This window comes from Macaca fascicularis, chromosome 1 (genome assembly GCF_037993035.2).
Source record: "Macaca fascicularis isolate 582-1 chromosome 1, T2T-MFA8v1.1".
Taxonomy (NCBI): domain Eukaryota; kingdom Metazoa; phylum Chordata; class Mammalia; order Primates; family Cercopithecidae; genus Macaca; species Macaca fascicularis.
Genome location: NC_088375.1, coordinates 176,148,387 through 176,167,363, shown reverse-complemented (window position 1 = coordinate 176,167,363; position 18,977 = coordinate 176,148,387). Strand labels below are relative to the sequence as shown.

The window sequence follows — 18,977 nt, the reverse complement described above, 5'->3', positions numbered from 1 at the left end:
AAAACTAAAAACAATGACTTAGAATACTGTCCCTTAACAAATATTGTACCCTCACAAAACATACTTTACCTCCTTATATTTGCCTCATTACTTTGCCTCAAAACACAACTGTGTATTTTGAAAAACAATTACGGATTTTTTTTTTTTTTTTTGAGACAGAGTCTTGCCCTGTTGCCCAAGCTGGAGTGCAGTGGTGAGTCTCAGCTCATTGCAACCTCCGCCTCTGGGTTCAAATGATTCTCCTGCCTCAGTCTCCCGAGTAGCTGGGATTACAGGGGCCCACCACCACGCTCAGCTATTTTTTGTATTTTCAGTAGAGACGGAGTTTCACCATGTTGACCAGGCTGGTCTTGAACTCCTGACCTCGTGATCAGCCCACCTCGGCCTCCCAAAGTGCTGGGATTACAGGCATGAGCCACCACATCCAGCCCAATTATGGAATTATTTTAACATGAAAACATGAAACTCAAAATAAGGAAGTCGTTATAGAAGAGAAAGCCCTTGTTATCAAAGAATATAATTTCTATTACACAGTCTTAGAAAACTGGAAATACACACACAAATGCCTGTATTTGTAGAATAAAGAAAACATAAAAACCTAGATAAAATCAAAATTGAGACTCCCCAAAGAGAAAATATTGTGCTGACAATATTTAAGATATCTGCAAAAACATACTAATAACTATGCTCTATTTTTAAGGCTGCTGTTTGCTTTTTACATCTCACCTACTACTGTTCTTGCACTGATAGAGATGACAATACACTGAATATGAGGCACTGAACTAGATGCCTGAAAAACAAATGTACTGAATAGTAACACCTTTCAAATGCTAAAATGGCCAAAATTGATTTTATGATTTTATTATTTCAAGTTATGAAGCCATTACTTGAAAGATATTAGAGTGCATATAGTAACACTGCTTAGATGTACTCTTGTGTATATTTAAGAAAAAAAGATTTTTTCTTTGAGACAGTGTCTCACTCTGCCACCCACGCTGGAGTGCAGTAGTGCGATCATGACTCACTGTAGCCTTGATCTCCCAGGCTCAAGCAATCCTCCTGCCTCAGGCTCCAGAGCAGCTGGAACTACAGGTGTGAGCCACCATGCTCAGCTAATTTTTTAAATTTTTCTGTACAGACAGAGTCTATGTTGCCCAGGCCAGTCTCAAACTCGTGGGCTCAAGCAATCCTCCTGCCTCAGCCTCCCAAAGTGCTGGGATTACAGGTGTAAGCCACTGCACCCGTCAAGAAAAATGTTTTTAAAATCTTCCTGTAACTCAGAAGAAATCAAGGAGATAATTACTTTTGGTGCTTCAGAAAAACACTTTGGCCCATCTTATTTTATTAATACTCTAAGGAATAGGTAGAATTTGAGATGACTCTTAGAAGGATTAGAATCATTATCATTTCTATTTGAAGTTAATGTTACTTGTATTTCTGATTTAGCATTTCAGTCACTTCACTATGTACCTTTGTGTTTACAATTAAAAAAATACTTATCTCTAATGTAGACAAAAGAGCCATTCATATTTTTAAATGAATAACAATTTTTAAAAATCTGTGAAATAGATGTGTTATTTTCCTGGACTCATATCAAGATGAACAGACAGGTATTCACAGGAGCATACATCAACTTTAATTCTATGACCTATAAGAAAAGTGCTGCTAAAAACCAGGTAACTATGGTGAAAGGAAGAAACACTGGATTAACATACAGAAGACCCAGGTTAAAGTCCCAATTCGGTTACTTTGTCAGGTTAGTCATGTTACTGTTTTTCTAAACATTAGTTTTCTCTTATATAAAATAGTAATAATGAATACATACCTCATTTGGTATTAAAATTATGAATGAGAAGCTACATAAACTAAAAAGCTCAGTAAACTGTAAAATGGCAAGGTATCGTTATTACTCTGCATTAATTATACATGACACATCATTCTAGAAATTGTCAAAGATGCTCCAAGCTATCTTCTGAGAATGAATAAAAAAGAAAGATGATTTACCCACTTAAATAGTAATATCACTTTCCTACAATTAATTTTCTGACTAGATTACAAGTATATTAATAATTACAGAAAGTTTAAAATTTCATTTGAAATAATTAGGGGTTAAGAATAATTACTTTTTAGCAAAAGAGGTGATAAAAATAGTATTTAAGCAAAATCTTATTCAGTATCAAATACTAAAGACCATAAAAATTCTCAGAATTAGCCAATCACATTTTTTCAGGTAGCAGATTAAGGCAATTACTCAAAACTAAAAGTCCATCATTTTAAAAAAAAGCTAAAGAAAATCAGTTCTTTATAAGATTTAACTTGTTAACTTCAAAGCAGTTTTTCCAAACCTGAACATTCATTTTAGGTACTTACAGCATGTCCAAGTACTGCATGTGCTATTTCATGGCCCAGAAGGAAAGAAAGTTGATCAATATCGGTTACACTTTTTAACAATCCACTGAAAACAAACATTTGTCCATTCTGCACCACAAAGAAAATAATATAAGCAATTAGAACATCATAAAAAACAAGGACAATAAATTTAACAACTATAATGCATTTGAGAACATTTACTTACTGGAAGCACAAAGGCATTATTAATTGGGGAATCAACCACATGAATAATCCAATTGATCTGAGAAATCCCTGGAATATCTTTATTGCATTCAATTAGATGACAAAGCACTTCTTTAACAGCCAGGTATCGGGCATCTTTCTCAGTTAGCATATCATTTTTAAATTCTTCCATGTACTGAAAGATTAAAAATTACTTCTTATTTTAAAAGAGCACTACGAAATGCTTACTCTGCTTCATGGAAAGTTATATGACTATTTATTGTTGAACATTTTAACTATATAAAAATCTGCATATATTAAGCACTCAAATTTCTCAAATCTGAATTATTCATGCAAAGACAATGTGGTTTCTCGCAAAGGAATAAATTCTAATACTAAGATTTTTTTTATGGATTGAATAGACTGACATCAAAATTTCACTCTTTTCGATTAAACTACAAACGAATACTTAAGTATTATTTCTACTTTCCTAAGCATTTTAGAAAACACTGCCTAGGCCAGGCAAGATGGCTCACACCTGTAATCCCAGAACTAGGGGAGGCCAAGGCAGTAGGATCACCTGAGCTCAGAAGTTCAAGACCAGCCTGGGCAACATGGTGAAGCCCCATCTCTACCAAAACACAAAAAATTAGCCAGGGGTGGTGGCATGCACCTGTGTTCCCAGCTACATGGGAGGCTGAAGTGGGAGGATCGCTTGAGCCTGGGAGGCGGATGTTGCAGTGAGCTGAGATCTCACCACTACACTCCAACTCCAACCTGGGTAAAAGAGTGAGACTCCATCTCAAAAAGAAAAGAAAGGAAAAGAAGGAAAGAAAGCCTAGAGAACTTAAGATTTCATCTAAGTAAAATACAAAAGAAAATTACATTCATAAAGCATTGAACAGAAAAACACCCTAAAGTTAAACTACCAAAATAGATATTTCATTAATTTTAAGGTGTTTTATTTACAGATTGAAAGGAAATTACTGAAATCTCAGAACCAATGAGCATATCACTGTCTCTATATGATGCTGATTAAGACTAGCCATCATAGAAGATACTTTTTCTGAAGTTATATTCATGAGAGCTCTTTCAAGTGTACTGAGAAAATTAAAAATGTTCTGAAATATTACTTTAACTTTCATAAAGTAGCTGGGTGTGGTGGCCCATGCCACCTCAGCACTTTGGGAGGCTGAGGTGGGCAGATCACAAGGTCAGGATATCGAGACCATCCTGGCCAACATGGTGAAACTCCATCTCTACTAAAAATACAAAAAATAGCCGGGCGTGGTGGCAGGCCCTGTAGTCCCAGCTATTCGGGAGGCTGAGGCAGGAGAATCACTTGAACCCGTGAGGTGGAGGCTGCAGTGAGCCGAGATAGCCCCACGTACTCCATGCACTCCAGCCTGGGTGACAGAGGCGAGACTCTCAAAACACCACCACCAAAAAAAGAATCAACAAGTTAGTAACTTTTCTCCTTGAGATGCATTAAAAAGACATTATTTTATAGAATATGAACTTACAAGTAGTTTTTATTTTAAATACTTCTAAAAAGCATAATTCACCAATGTGAACTGCCTAAAACAGACAAAAACCCCCAGGATTTATTAACTCTTCTGAAGTAGATAAAAGAAGAATAAACGTAATTATAGCACTTTATAATATCCCTATAAGAACATGTGTTTAAATTTTCCTATCACACAGATATTACATCTGTAGCTAAAATAAGAAAAAAAGAAAAATGCATCTATGTCTATATGTATATACATGTACACAGATATACATAAATTTTAAACAATTTCTTAGCAATGTGAATGGTAAAACATGCACTAATACTAGGCCTGTCTCAATCTTTCCAGAACACTTTCCTTAAACCTGCCTCTGACTAAAGCCTAAGAAACACCTCAAATCTCTGTATACACTCTACTAAAAGAGACTGGTCTTGCCTGGACTAAGAAAAATTTTTATAACTAAGAAAACATTATTTCTTTTTTTCATAGTAACTTTCCATTGACAAACTCAGAAGTTCATTTGGAATAAAAAGATTTAACCATGCCAGGTACAGTGGCTCACACCTGTAAACTCAGCATTGTGGGAGGCCGAGACAGGTGGATCACCTGAGGTCAGGAGTTCGAGACCACCCTGGCCAACACAGTGAAACCCCGTCTCTACTAAAAATACAAAAAAATTAGCCAGGCATGGTGGTGCACGTCTATAGTCCCAGCTACTCCGGAGGTTGAGGCCGGAGAATAACTTGAACCTGGAAAGCGGAGGTTGCAGTGAGCCGAGATTGCACCACTGCAGTCCAATCGGGGCGACAGAGTGTCTCTGTCTCAAAAAAAAAAAAAAAAAAAAAAAGATTTAGCCATGCCAAAGCTGTCGAGTGAGGCCACTGGACATGAATTCAACAAATATTAATTGAGCCACAGGGCACATAACATGTATATGTGCTATGAACTGGAGAGAAAATGATGACCTCTGTCGCGAAGAAACTCACTAGGGTATAAAATGTTTAACTACCTAAGTTATTACACTTTCCAAAGAGGTAAGACTTCTAAATTACAACTTCAGTTTGGATTCAAAAAACATAGTAAATTGCTAAAACTGATGTTCGGAGAAAAATGATCTTATATTACTTGATTTTCAAAGTATAAAAATTCTGACAATAAATCTATTTATCCAATAGATATATACTAAGCACTACTCTTACACACTGTGTTAGTATTTAAAATAAAACCATAAACAAAAACAGGCAAGATCCCTGCCCCCATAAAGCTTAGTCTAACAAGGGACACGGACTATCGAATAAATAATTATGCAAATAATTATGTTACTCTCACGAGTGCTTTGAAGGAAAAGTACAGTATGCAGAGAAAAAAAGCCTAGGAGACCTAACCCCAGTAAAGCCAAGCAATGGGCACAACTACAAATGAGCTGGTTCATAATTCAGGTGGTATGAAGGATACCTCCTCGGGCCTCATCCAGTCACCCGCGTAACCCAGTCTGGTTATCATGGAAGGCTTTCCGGAGAAAAGTGGCATTTAAGGAGAAATGTGCTGAGCAGGAGTTGGCTGGGTGAACGCTAGGAAAAGCAATGTAGGCAGTAGGAATACTAAGTGTGAAAGGTCTGAGGCCTTCTGGAAAAAAAAATGCTAATTTCATATCAAAGACTAAAATTTAAAAACAACGTATCTTTCATATTTAAGATACTTTCCTACTTTGAGTGTTATACTAAGCAGTCTAATTAAAAACAATTCTTACTACTTACTGCTTCATATTCCAGTTCTGATAAAAGTCTGAACTGCTCTTTCCCCAATAATAGTAGCTTGCTCCTTCCTGTGACTGGACTTACTTCCAGGTGAGTAAAATAAAACACCACAAAGAGCAATCCAAAACTACTCAAACCAAGGAATAGCTTCCATTTATTCTTCCTTATACTTTGTTTAAATAGTTCCTTCTTGTTAGGAGGAAGTGCCTGCCACCATTTCCTTATGCCCCTAAAGCAAAAAGAAAAATTCAAAGTTCTGATCATCATTACAGCACATATCACTAAAGCTCAAATGCATACACTAGAATTTTATGTCCTCAAACACCTGAATTTATATATTTTGCTGAATACATCGCATTTCCAGTTAACAAAATTCTTAGCTAAATGATGAAGAAATCATCAACGATATAAAGTTACAGCTAAAAAATTCTAATGCTCATCGAAATTTTCTTCTTCAGCTATTTTAAGGATAAACACTAAATGAGATGCTAGTTTACTATAACTACCACTGGTTAACATTTATTACTATCTAGTATATGCAAAATTCTCTCTCTCTCTCTCTCTCTCTATATATATATATATATACATATGCCATCTCATTTAATCTTCATAATAATCCTGTCACAGAAGAGAAAATTGTTAGGTAACTTGTCCATGGCCACCCAGGTAATAAGAGTAAAACCAAGCAATGAAGTCAATGACATTCCAGAGTCTGACCACTTAGCCACTTAATAGGGATAACTGTGTAATTAATTATGTAAGAGGTTACAGTACAATAAATCTATACCTGGAACTACTATTCTTCCCACTGCTCCTCAGACCTCCAACACAATTTGCCAGTGATTCAACAAGGTACAAGGAAAACTGCCTCAGCATTCATTTTGGAAATAAATAGTGCTCAGTAGCAGAAACTCCACTATCCTCTTCAGAAAATGAAAAAGGAGAGGTAATAATATCATAGGTACTCATAAGAAAGTGGGAGATTTTGTAGATAACATCTGAGAAGGTCCAATTTCTACCAGGCAACAATACTGTCTGCTGCTTAGCAGTGTTCAGAAACTTTTCTGACAACAAGCAATATTTTCAATACTGGGACAAACATTTTCCTTGTGAGTTGATCTGTAAAACCACAACAAAAATTTACCATATATACATGATTCTCTTGACAAAAATTTATTTTACAAAATAACTTCTTAAAGTTCTCTTTGTGAAGTGACACACCCCAATGCCTTTACACAAAGTCTCAATTTAAAGGGACATAAACCAAACTATGGAGTACACTTATTTCCTATTTAAAACTTTACATGACATTATCATTTATTTAAAATGTATGAAAGACATATTCTAAATGAAAAATTTTAGGTGATCAACAATAGTAACGAAAACAAGAAAGTTAAAAACAAACAATTTAAAAGGATGAGAACGCATCAGAAATCAGAAAGAGCATCCCAAGAACCTGGGATGAGCGTATTACTTCAACCAAGAGTCAGTACAGCTGTATCTCCTCTGGGTGCCAACACCAAATCATGAAGAACACAATAAATTACAAATGGAAGTTCTTGGTTTTTTATCAAAAGCAAACTGGTTTGGTTCATGTGGAAGTAAGAAGGCTAGAAGGGACTTCACAGTCATCAAACACAAGAAAGCTTTATGAAGAAACAGCGATTCGCTTTCTTCAATCTTCATAAAACAAATAAGAGAAAAAGGGTTAAAGTACTATCAAGCTGTGAAAGTTTATTATAAAGGATCTCCAAGGAAAAAAAACAAAGATCTGTTGGGAACAGAATAGAAAAAAAAGCAGCATTAATGATTTAAGAGTTAACTAGGAGTGGGCCCACCCTTATATAAGTAAAGTTCCTCAGTTTTATGATTTGCTGCCTTTAAATTCCACAAATTAAAAAGAAATGTTTGTAAGTACTCTTCTTATATGTGAGCGATAACCAACACTTCTGATCCACATATCCTAAGGTCTTGTAATCATAAATATAAGACTTTTTTAAAAATGCCTATACAATACATAAGAATAACTTTTTAAAGAGACCATATTTCTATACCATAAATTAATATGCAGGAAATTGTTTCAGGATTATTAAATCATACATAACAAAACTGGGCAGGAGCTACTGTTTAGAAACTTCACCTTGAGCTAAATGAGGGGACGCGGGATCTAACAAGGTTTCTTTAAAAGTACAGTTTTATAAATAAAAAAATTTAATTTCTAAAAGTTAACACAAAATACTAATGCAAAAAGTTAATACAAAAGTTTAGTTTTCTAAAAAAGCATTTTACCTGCCTACAATGATTGCAAATAACTTCTGCACTGGTTTAAGAATCATCAACAAGAGAGGAACCGGAGCAGCTTGAAACCGTGGAGAAGTGTGGAAATTCCTAATAGCTCTTACAGGAGAAGGGCTTAGAGGATGCAATACTGACAGACTAGGAACTGCTGTAACTTCTTTTATTAGTAGCTGTCTTGAAAAAGAGTCATTCCATACAGTACGTTTGCTGGTAATCATCCAAATTTCCTTATTTTTGGTACTTGAGAGGCATCCTGTTCTTTTGTTGTTAAAAGTCCTATAAAAATGGAAGTTTCCAGGCAGAAAAGTCCACCTATCACACTGATTTACTCCCAGTCCCTGATACTTATTTACTATATGGTTAACTTGTACTTGATGACAGCCCTGTGAGGTTGATGCTAACGTGTTACATATTCTCCAGTTAGACAGTGAATTAAATCGGAAGAAAACATGGTTTCTAGCAGCAGACTGCAATCCACAGATGAAGCTCATCTTTTTCACTTGATTACCTGAAACACAAAAAATAAACTATAAATATTTGTGGAAAATATTTACTTACCAAACTGGGAATATAACACTTATTAAATAGGTGTGTCAGCTGTTCTTCTAACACATCTCAGGCTAAATTACCTTGGGTTTCAACTCATCACCCCTACAGCAATGCCTTTCAGCAAGATAAACCAGAGTATACATAACATGACATTTACTATGCAATGTGTACTTTAGAAGCTTGCATTTTTTTCATTTCATTTTTAATTTGTAGTTAGGGGAGAGCCATTTTTATTTTAATGGCAAATTATTTGGGCAATAAAGTGGATTAGATAAAAACAATAGTAAAACTTTTATCAGTTTGCAGTAACTGGAAGGAAGCATGTAATACGGAAGAGTAAAATCTAACTTATATAAAATGCACTGGACATTAGGCACTGAAGAACAATGATCCCTGAGAAATGGGAAACAGAGCCCTGCAATTGTCCTAGCTTATTGCCTGGAGAGTGCTTCCAGGCCACAATGCAGACAGGGTAAACCTAGGTGGAGCCCAGTGATTCCCCTAAATCAAAGAGATAAGGCTGTGAGGTCAAGCAAACCAAGGTTGCTAGAGCTCACAGGACAGGGGACAAGAGAAGAAAAGAGCTGCGCAGAGAACTCTAGAGTTCTGCAGAGAATCCCCCTCCCATATTCAGCTAAGTCCTGCCTGGGCATATGTGTAAGAAAATCCCCTGGAGCTGGGAAAGGACCACCTGAAAAGACTGGAGAGAAGAATATACACGGCTCACACATGGCATGGTATAGTGTCTGTCCCCTCCGCCAACCAAAGTGGAAAACCTTATCATTCATCAAGCACTCAGAAGGGTTTCGCCTCAACATTAGAGAAAGATTAGTCCTAGGCCAAAAGCTGCTGTGGCCCCACCTAACAAATATTAAAAGCAACACCCAAAAAGATTAAATGCTTCCAAGCAACAACTGCATCCCAGAAAAAACAAAAAACAAAACAAAACAAAAAATCTCAAGAACAGGTATTAGGACACAAAACTATTTAGCACTTAACAAGGTGCAATTTACAATTAAAAATCACCAAGCATGCAAGAAGCAAGATATGTGATCTGTAATTAGAAGAAATATCAATCAGTGGAAACTAACTCCTGAATAAACAAATAACAGCATTAGTAAACAAGGATATTAGTTATTGTAACTATAATGCACAAGTTTAAGAAGCTAAAGGAAAATATGAGCATGTTACATAGAGATATATATTTCTTTAAAAGACTTACACTAAACTTTTAGACAGGAAAACTATAAGACATAAGATGAAAAACATAGTAGATGAGACAATAGCAGATTAACATTATAGAAATAAAGATTTGTGACTTTGAAGATGTATCAACAGAAACCATCTAAAATGAAACGCAGAGAGAAAATACAATAATAAAAAAAGGCACAGGGCATCAATGAGGTATGTAATAACTTCAAGCGACCTAATATTCATCTAACTGAAGTCCCCAGAAAGTGGCGGGGGAGGTGCAGACAGAAAAAAGAATACTTGAAATAATGGCCAAAAGTTTTCCAAACTTGATGAAAACTATAAAACCACAAATTCAAAATGTTTAACAAACTCTACACAAAAGAAACACAAAGGAAAAAAACTGCAAGGCACATAACTTCCTAAAATCAATGAAAGATAAAATCTTAAACTGGACATCTTAGATGAACTGTATAAATTCATTAAAAAACACAAAAAAGGCTGGGCATGGTGGCTCACGACGTGTAATCCCGGCACTTAGGGAGGCCGAGGCAGGCGGATCACTTGAGGTCAGGAGTCCGAGACCTGCGTGGCCAACAATGTGAAACCCCTATCTAATAAAAATACAAAAATTAGCCAGGTGTGGTGGCACTTGCCTATAATCCCAGCTACTTGGGAGGCTGAAGCAGGAGAACTGCTTGAACCTGGGAGGTGGAGGTTGCAGAGAGCCGAGATGTCGCCACTGTACTCCAGCCTGGGCAACAGAGTGAGACTGTCAAAAAAAAAAAAAAGAAAAACACACAAAAAAGTATATACTCTGATTCCATCTCTATAACATAAACTGCAAAAAATGCAAACTAATCCATAGTGACAGAAAGATCAGTGACTGCTTGAGGAGTGGTAGGAAAATGGGCCAGGGGAAGGGATTACAAAGAGTAGCGCTTGCCTATAAACCCAGCTATAATTGGGAGGCTGAGGAAGGAGAATCACTTGAAACTGGGAAGTGGAGACTGCAGTGAGCCAAAATTGTGCCACTACACTCCAGCCTGGGCAACAGAATGAGAACCTGTCTTTAAAAAAAAAAAAAAAAATCAACAACCAAAAACAAACAAAAAACCCAGATTGAGGGAATCTAAAAATGAACTGAATTTCAAGTTGTTTTAGGTAATTATTATTTTCTTAGGTGATAATATTGTGGTTATGTGACTATTTTATTCCTGGGATACTTGCTGAAGGATCTGTTCATGATAAATAAAACTCACTTTCAAATTGTACAGCAAATGTACACACACAAAGGACATAAAGTCAATAAATAAAATATCAGCAATCATTGTATCTCAGTGATAGTTACATACGTGTTCCTTAAATTTTTCCTCAATTTTTCTGCATGTTTCAACACCTTCATATAAAAGTTGGGGGGAAAAACATGTAAAACTCAACCTAAGCTAATACGATATTATCTAGAAAGACGCTTCAGGACTACCAGTTTTAATAAATAGTATTATCTATATATCAAACTATTTGAAAATTACTCAAATTTATTTTTTATGTAATTCATACACCCTGCCCTTGCACTGTTAATGTATAATGTTAATAAAGGGCATGCTAAGTAAAACATTAACTTTGAGTTAAGTTAACCCTTTTTGAAATACTACCAATTTTAAATTAGTAAAGTCTAGGCTGATATATAATAGTTTGACATTATTAACAAGATACTTTGTTTTTACTTTTTTGAACCAAGCTGAAAAGTGGTAAAAGAATTTAAGCCTAGAAATCATTTCAAAATTCATATTGGAGTAGCTAGTAAGGTTTTCAGTGGCTAGGGGGCATGTGAGTTATGCAGCACAGAATATAGTCCTGCTTTCATGGAGGTTATAATCTAGTTAAGGAGACAAAATTGAACCTAAGTAAGACTATTAGGGGATAATAAAATTCAGTTATTAAAAATACATACTGTATGCATTTTTAAAAAGACATCCATGAGTAGCTGAAGAGCTCAGGAAGGCAGCAATTATTTTTCATGCCATTTAGACAGATCAGAAAGAGAAAAAACAATGGAAAGAACTGTTTTCAATGGGAAAGTGTATTAAGGTTTAAATGTGAAGTCTTCTAGAAGTCAAACTGCAAAAACAACACAAGCCCACTTTCTTTCCTTGACCTCAAATCTGATGATTTACTGTAGTAGATAAGCTTCAGACACTTGCCCAAGCACAACTTCTTTTCCAAATGTGCTTTTATGGCCTCAGTTTAGGGGATGAGCCTAGTTGGCCACATTCATCCCTAGCAACCCCTACCATTAGCTACAGAACTAGGAGTAGACATTTGACACTAAAAAGATTTTACATAAAACAGTATCCCGCACAGGAATATAAGGGCATGTGTAAGTTGGGTCTACAGCAGGTGCTATGGCCAAACAAAGCAATATGTAAGCAAGAACTACAAACAAAAAGCTTTTAAAAAAAAAAAAAATGGATCCACAGAAGAGACAACGGAATACAAGTGCAGGCAGAAGATAAGTGAGAGACCACGAAGCCAGAGTGAACACGAGAGAAAAAGACCTCCCTGTTTCCCATGAAACCTTGTACTTCCTACACTTAATTGAGCTTCATGAGCTTTTACTTTATCCCCAAAATAATTCCCTTTCTTCAATGAGTTTCTGTATTCTACAAATAAATGATCTCTAAGACGTTTACATGGTATAAAACAGTTGCACATTTGTTTTTGTAAATCTACAGCATTTTAATATTATACATGTTGTTTACTGGAACTAGCTGAGGGTTCCTCCTACACTTTGCAAAGCCAAATTTACCAATTTTCAACATTTAATCAGTTCCAGAAATACTGGATTATCTCTACAGCAACTTTAGCATCCAAAATATCTCAGCCCACATTAAATCAGTCATGTCAATTCCACCTCCTTCTTATCTCATTCTAGCCTTTCCTGGGCTCTGTGGTCTTATGGTGTTGATCACTACACACCTAATCTCCCTGCCTGATTTCACCACCAACCCCTCCCACTCCAGTTTGACCCCAAACTGCAGCTAAAGCACTATTTCTAAAATGCAAACCCCAGCAACAGAATCCTACCCCCACAATTTACATACAGTCCTACCCTGGTAAATACCATGTAATCATTTAAAAGATAACATGGTGATCTGTAAATCTTCATAAGATTTAAAAGATAGCAATCTCTGGCAAAGGGATACACAAGTTTAAAAATAATAATAAATGCTACCTAAAAACTTCTGTATAGCAGAGGTGGCAAACTCAAACGTCTAAAGAAGCACCATACAACAGACCTTTCTGCAATGATAAAAATGTTCATGTCTGCACTGTCCAATAAGGTAGCCCCTACAGGTGGCTACTGGGCATTTGAAATGTGACTGGTGCACCTGAGGAATGAAATTTTTAACTAAGTTAAATGGCCATATGTGGCTAGTGTCTACTGTATCGCACAGCACAAGTTTGTAGGGTAGAGGCAAGTGAATATCAGTAAAGCGATATTGATGTGAATGCAGATTCGTGCCCATCTAAAGGAAGTGCAAACAGTATGATGGAATTTGAACTTGCTGTGGCCAAATGATTCAAAACTTTCAAGTAAAGCCAGAATTTCAGATTTTATGTGAAATTTATCAATTTTTAAATGTTGGCAATGAACTTAAAAAATTTTAATGACCTTAACCAAACATTCAGATTTTGTATTTTTGACCTCTGAACTGTATTACTATTCATTCTTTCTGAAAACGTTTAATGAGTGCCCACTAAGTGCTAGGCACCATTATGAATGCTAGAGATACTGCAGAGAACAAAATAGATTTAAAAATCCCTCCCTAGTTTGCAAAAATAGTAATGAGAATATATGCTAGTATATACAAAAATAAATCTGAAAAAAAGATACACCAAACTATTCACAATTATTTTGAATGGCAGGATGGTGGTTAAGAGGCATTATTAGTATTTTCACCTTATATATTTCTGTGCAGTTCAAATTTCTACAGAATGTATTATTACTTTTTTAAGGCTCCACTCAGGCAACTATTTCTGTAATTTCCATTGTTTTTCTTTTCTTTCCTTTTTGCGACAGGGTCTCACTTTGTCATCGCCCAGGCTGGAGTGCAGTGGTGCCACCTTGGCTCACTGCAACCTCGCCTCTTGGGTTCAGGCAATTCTCGCGCCTCAGTCTCCTCAGGAGCTAGGATTACAAGCATGCGCCACCACACCTGGCTAATTTTTGTATTTCTAGTAGAGACGGGGTTTTGCCAAGTTGCCCAGGCTGGTCTGGAACTCCTGGACTCAAGTGATCTGCTCACCTCAGTCTCTCAAGGTGTTGGGATTATAGGCCTGAGCCACCGCACCCTGCCAACCCAGTTAATTTTCCAAATTTTTTCGGTAGACACGGTGTGTCACTATGTTGCCCAGGCTGATTTTTAACTCCTGGGCTCAACTGATCGTACTGCATTGCGAAGTGCTGGGATTACAGTCATGAGCCACCAAGCCTGGACTTGCATTGGTTTTCCATGGCTTTTATAAACTCCTTCATATGGTGAACCAGGCCCTCCTACTACTTCTCCAGGCACCTTCCCCAACCCTCCTTCACCCATTCCTAAATTCCAACCTCCCTGATTTACTTACAGCCCCCAGAAAAGGAAAGCTCTCATCTCCATGTCTATGCACATCTACTCACACTGCTTAGCTCTGCTCATGACAAGCAAACTCCTTCTCATTTCTCATGACTTGTGTAAAAATTTTAAAAAAGAATCCTACTGACACAGAAGGTATAAGCAAAAGCCCCAACACTACATGTATATAATTAAAACCATTATCATTTCTATCACTGACAAGCAAGTGTCATTTTGAATAGAAACAGTGCCTGATATTTTGTAATCCGCGGGTTATCCTGAAGAAAGGGTAAAGAATGAGGGAAGAAATCTATTCATGTATTTTCAACGAGCCAATCACTTGACTACGGAGCACATAAGAAAAAAAATCAGGGCTGACACATTCTCTTCAAAGAGCTGTGGCGGGTCAACAAACATAGCTGGCAGACTTCTAGGATTACAAAATTAATGATGTGAGAAAATTAAACAATTTGGATTGTTAGCCTCTAAGAACATTTCAGATCCTTAATTCTTTAAGTACCATCTCAGAATGAGCAAGTGCAGCACTCACTGGCACTCATTGCTGAAGCCTGGAAGACAGTTTTAACAACTCCTGCTGAAAATGACTATGTCTTCTCTAGTTTCTATGGAAACAGCTGTCAGATTGGCAAAAATAGGACACGTACTTTAAAATAATCATTCAAGCAAAGTACACACATGATGGAAGGCTTTAAAAAAGAATTGGACGGCAGCAGACTTGGTTCTTAAGCTTCCAAATGTCAGACTACACCCCTTCACCCCGACTGAGAACGACGGAGATGAACCTAAATCCTTTTAGCGAGGGTTGCATGGCCTTGATCAACGCCTGAATGCCAAATAAGGGATTTTCATCTCCCTGGACTACAATTTCTTGTTGATGATTGCACGGCAATCAAACAATAAAACTGTTGCTCCACACACAGACGACATTTACACAGTATACAGTGAGTTCTGTAGAGGAGTTTACCAGGAAGTTGTTAAAACTCCCCGGAACTGCTTAGACGGGGAATGTTCTGGTTTGCCCTGCCGAGTTAGGCTGGAAAACGTGTTCAGTTTCTCCTGGAGAGTGAAGGGGTGAAAGAGACAGATGCCCGACGCGGCGGGAGGTGCCGGGTGAGGCGCCCGAGGCCACGCGGGTGAGAAACGCAGCTCTGAAAGCGGGGCCGCCAATGAGGGCAGGCTGAGGGGGAGGGCAGGCGGCCCCCGAAAGTACTGCCGCGGGGCAGACACACGCGGTCGCCGGCGTGCCCCGGGCCAGGCGAAGGGAAAACCAGGCTCTCCCAGGACAGACGCCCTCCGTCTGCCGCCCCCGCGCCCCGTGCCCCTCCCCTCCACGCAGCCTTGTCGCCCACCCACGCCTCCTCCTGTATCCCCTTCCCCACGGATCCCCACTCCTTGCCCTGGCGCCCCCGCAGGCGCTCTGCGCTCCGCCCCCTCCCCACTCCCGCATTCTGCCTCCTGCCCTGGGCACGAGCCTACTCGGAAAAGCTGGGGAAAGGCGTCACCGTGAGGACTGACTCAAGCAGAAGCGAAAGCTGTGACACCTCCGACCCGACCTATGCGCAGGCGCGCACCCGCACTTCCTGCCCGCCACACCGGCCTGGGCCCCCTTCGCTCCGCCCACACCGGGCAGTCAATACAGCCGCCCTGAGTCTTTCTCCCAGTGGCCCCGGGCCCCGCGCGGACTGCGGCGCTCTGGCGCCCCCGTGTGGCTTAAGGAGGGACATGGCTCTGGGCTGGGCTGCTTGCCTGGGGACAACTTTCTCCTGTCCTTGGTGAGTTGGGTCCTCTAAAGAATGATCCACCGAAGAATGTGTCCGTTGTAGTCTCTACGGCAGTACCGGCCAGAAGGGAAGAGACTCGAAGGCTGCCAAAAGACGAAGGCTTCCTGGTTCTGAAGCTGCATTCATAGAAATAGTCTTTGGAGTGTGGGAACAGTGCTTTCATATGATTTTTGGAGGGACGCATTTTAAGAATGATGAAATATAATCTTAAATGTCTGGAAGTTAAAGTAGCTGGCTCCAGAATTATGTGTATAGTATGTTTCATTCATTTCACCAAGACATATTTATTGAGCATCAACTACATTTTAAGTGCCAGGGATGTAGCAGTGAACAAGACAGACCTGTCCTTCGTGAAGTTTATATCACAGTGAGGAAAGAGGCTATTTAAAAAAAAAAGTGTACAAATAAACAAGCAAAATATTGGATTGTGATGGATGAGTAGTGAGATCCCATATTAGTTTATTATGTTTATACTCTGTGCACAATGAAAACATCTCAAAGGACATAAACACTATGAACAATTCTAGGTATCTCTTTTGGAAATTTTGTAAGTTACTGTTTCTTTTATCTTATGTGTACTTTATTATTTGCCTTTTACTTTGAAAAGGATATCCTGGGAAACCCCTGACCGCTGGATCCCTAAAAACCGAAGTAGGAGGTTCTTCAGTCTTCGTACGGTTTATCTCCCAACCTCTGAAGTGCATGTGTCTTACCAAAGTTTCCAACGTGCTAGCCACCTCTTGCTCATCCTGCCTGATTAGCATAATGTCATTGGTGAAATAGATGGATGTGATGTGCTCTGGAATTTCCAGGTGATCCAGCTCGTTTTGGACTGTGCAGAGCCATTATGTCATTCTCCTGGATCCACCTGATTTCCAAAGGGGCCAGACTGGCAATTTAAATAGAGATATGACAGGGATGACCAACCACCCTTGTATACTTCAGGTCTTTAATTATGGCATTAATCTCCACCATCATCTCACTATCCCCTCCGATGAAATATCGGTTTTGATTTGTTATCTTGACTTGGAAAGAAGGACAGCTTCAGAGGCTTCCCATTGGCTTTCCGCACCATGATAACTCAAGACCAAGGACCTTGAACTTCTTATCAATGTGGAGATTGCTCCAGCTGCCTAATATGTACTCCCAATTATGCACTCAGGAACTAAGGAAATGACTGCTGGATGGGTCCATGTATTTCTGGACCCACTGTAAGCTGGACATTATCCAGGACTCTGCTTATTACCTGATCCCCATAAGCCCCCACACTTAGAGAGGAGCCATGTGTGTTACACACTTTGGGTGTCTGGGTAACACCTGTGAAATGTCTGGGTATTCCTCTTTCCTCAACATATATTCAGTCAAGAAAATGGCCACGGGACATAGACCAAAGAGTAATCATTAATTACAGTAAATATTTGTTTCAGTATTGCAGGATTCTTCTTTCTAGGGACCCAACAACCTCTTAAGTCAACAGATTCCGTGGTCTCAGTGTGAAGGTAGGCTCAGGTCTGAGACTTGAGCAATAAGCAGTGCTTTTTATTAAACAACTGCTCCCTGCGTAGGGTAAATAGCTTCTTGTCTTCCTCCAGTTGTAGATGTTAAGCAACACTATTGTTGGCTGCCCATCTATTTTTCCCCTAGGGAGACCTTATGCTATTAAAGCCCTCCACTACCTCCTGTGGATCAAGCCCTCTTGGTTGCGCCTCTGCCCTTGCCAGGTGTTGCAGTAATCTCATCCTCTGGGGTCCTCATGGCTAAAGCCACCACCTGGCTTCTACTACTTCAGGATCCTGTTATCCCAGTGGATATTATCAAGCCCAGCCTTGTGATCGCCTCTCCTACCGTCATCCCTTCCCTTCAGAGGAGAGCCTCTCTGAACTTCTTAGTGATTCTAGTGCCCCTCACGCCAGTGCATTCCCCATGGCCATAGTAGATGATGCGTCCTCTGGGCCTCCCATGAAGCATTCCCCTCTGTCTGCCTTTGGGCTCTACACAAAAAAAAAATTCATTCAGGCAAGTCCACTTCCCTCAGCTCCTCTGTCCTTCCTCTACCATTTCCAAGGGCAATTCGGGCATTCCTGCTTTACTCTGCATGGACCATGGCTTTCTCTCAGCTTCTAATAGTCACCTAGCAGTGAGTTTACCCCATCTTCTACAGTCCCAAGTGCCGAGAAAGTGCCCCCAAGACAATTAATTTGTATTTAGCCAGGCTTGTTGTGAAACAGGAATTAAAAGAAATTAAAGAATGTGTAAGCAGAAACTCAGTTCTATGTAAGAAAACCCAGTTCACCCTGAGAAAGAGAAAGAGCTGGAGTCCTGTAAAAATTAACTGCCTGTTTTTCCGTGGCTAGTGAGCCTTATCTCTCCCTTTCCCAGGCATTGTGAAGACCCTGTTTCTCTAGCTGTGCAGCTGCAAGGTCACTAGACAGATAAACTCAAGCCATAAAACATGTTTTTACTTGAAAAGTTAGAAATGATGTAATGCATGTCTCAATTAATTAAATAACTGTCTTTGTTTCTCGCTTCTGTAACATGTTTCTCCCCACACAGATCTCCCCCAGCCCCATGAAATGTTTAAAAGGTAACTTGACTCTTTGTTCAGGGCTCAGTCCTTTGGATGTTAATCCAACTGGGCCAGTGCACCTAAATAATAAATCCTCCTCAACCCCTCGGTCTCTCTGATTCCTTATCAAT

At 38.8% G+C, this 18,977-nt stretch overlaps 1 protein-coding gene and 1 long non-coding RNA gene across 12 annotated transcripts in view; one reads left to right on the top strand and one right to left on the bottom strand.

Moving 5' to 3' along the window:
- The window catches only part of OMA1 (OMA1 zinc metallopeptidase), a 67,373-nt gene extending 51,299 nt beyond the window's left edge, over positions 1 to 16,074 (bottom strand). For 2 of the 11 annotated variants that reach the window (XR_012419656.1, XM_005543236.4), the window contains exons 1-5: positions 15,976 to 16,074; positions 8,111 to 8,627; positions 5,822 to 6,050; positions 2,576 to 2,749; positions 2,371 to 2,478 (exon numbers count right to left, since the gene is read on the bottom strand). Coding sequence is in view for 7 of the 11 variants with exons in the window: in XM_005543236.4 (XP_005543293.3) it covers positions 2,371 to 2,478; positions 2,576 to 2,749; positions 5,822 to 6,050; positions 8,111 to 8,610 (1,011 nt within the window). In the remaining 4 variants the exon portion in view is untranslated. Of the gene's footprint in view, positions 1 to 2,370; positions 2,479 to 2,575; positions 2,750 to 5,821; positions 6,051 to 6,608; positions 6,829 to 8,110; positions 8,628 to 15,463; positions 15,556 to 15,975 lie in introns of those variants that run through there. The other 9 variants (XR_012419657.1, XM_005543237.4, XR_012419663.1 and 6 more) reach the window with 7 other exon arrangements.
- On the top strand, positions 15,502 to 18,952 carry LOC135965296 (uncharacterized). The gene is made up of 2 exons (XR_010578199.2): positions 15,502 to 16,271; positions 16,888 to 18,952. It is a non-coding gene; the product is annotated as an uncharacterized lncRNA (long non-coding RNA).
- The last annotated feature ends 25 nt before the right edge of the window (positions 18,953 to 18,977 follow it).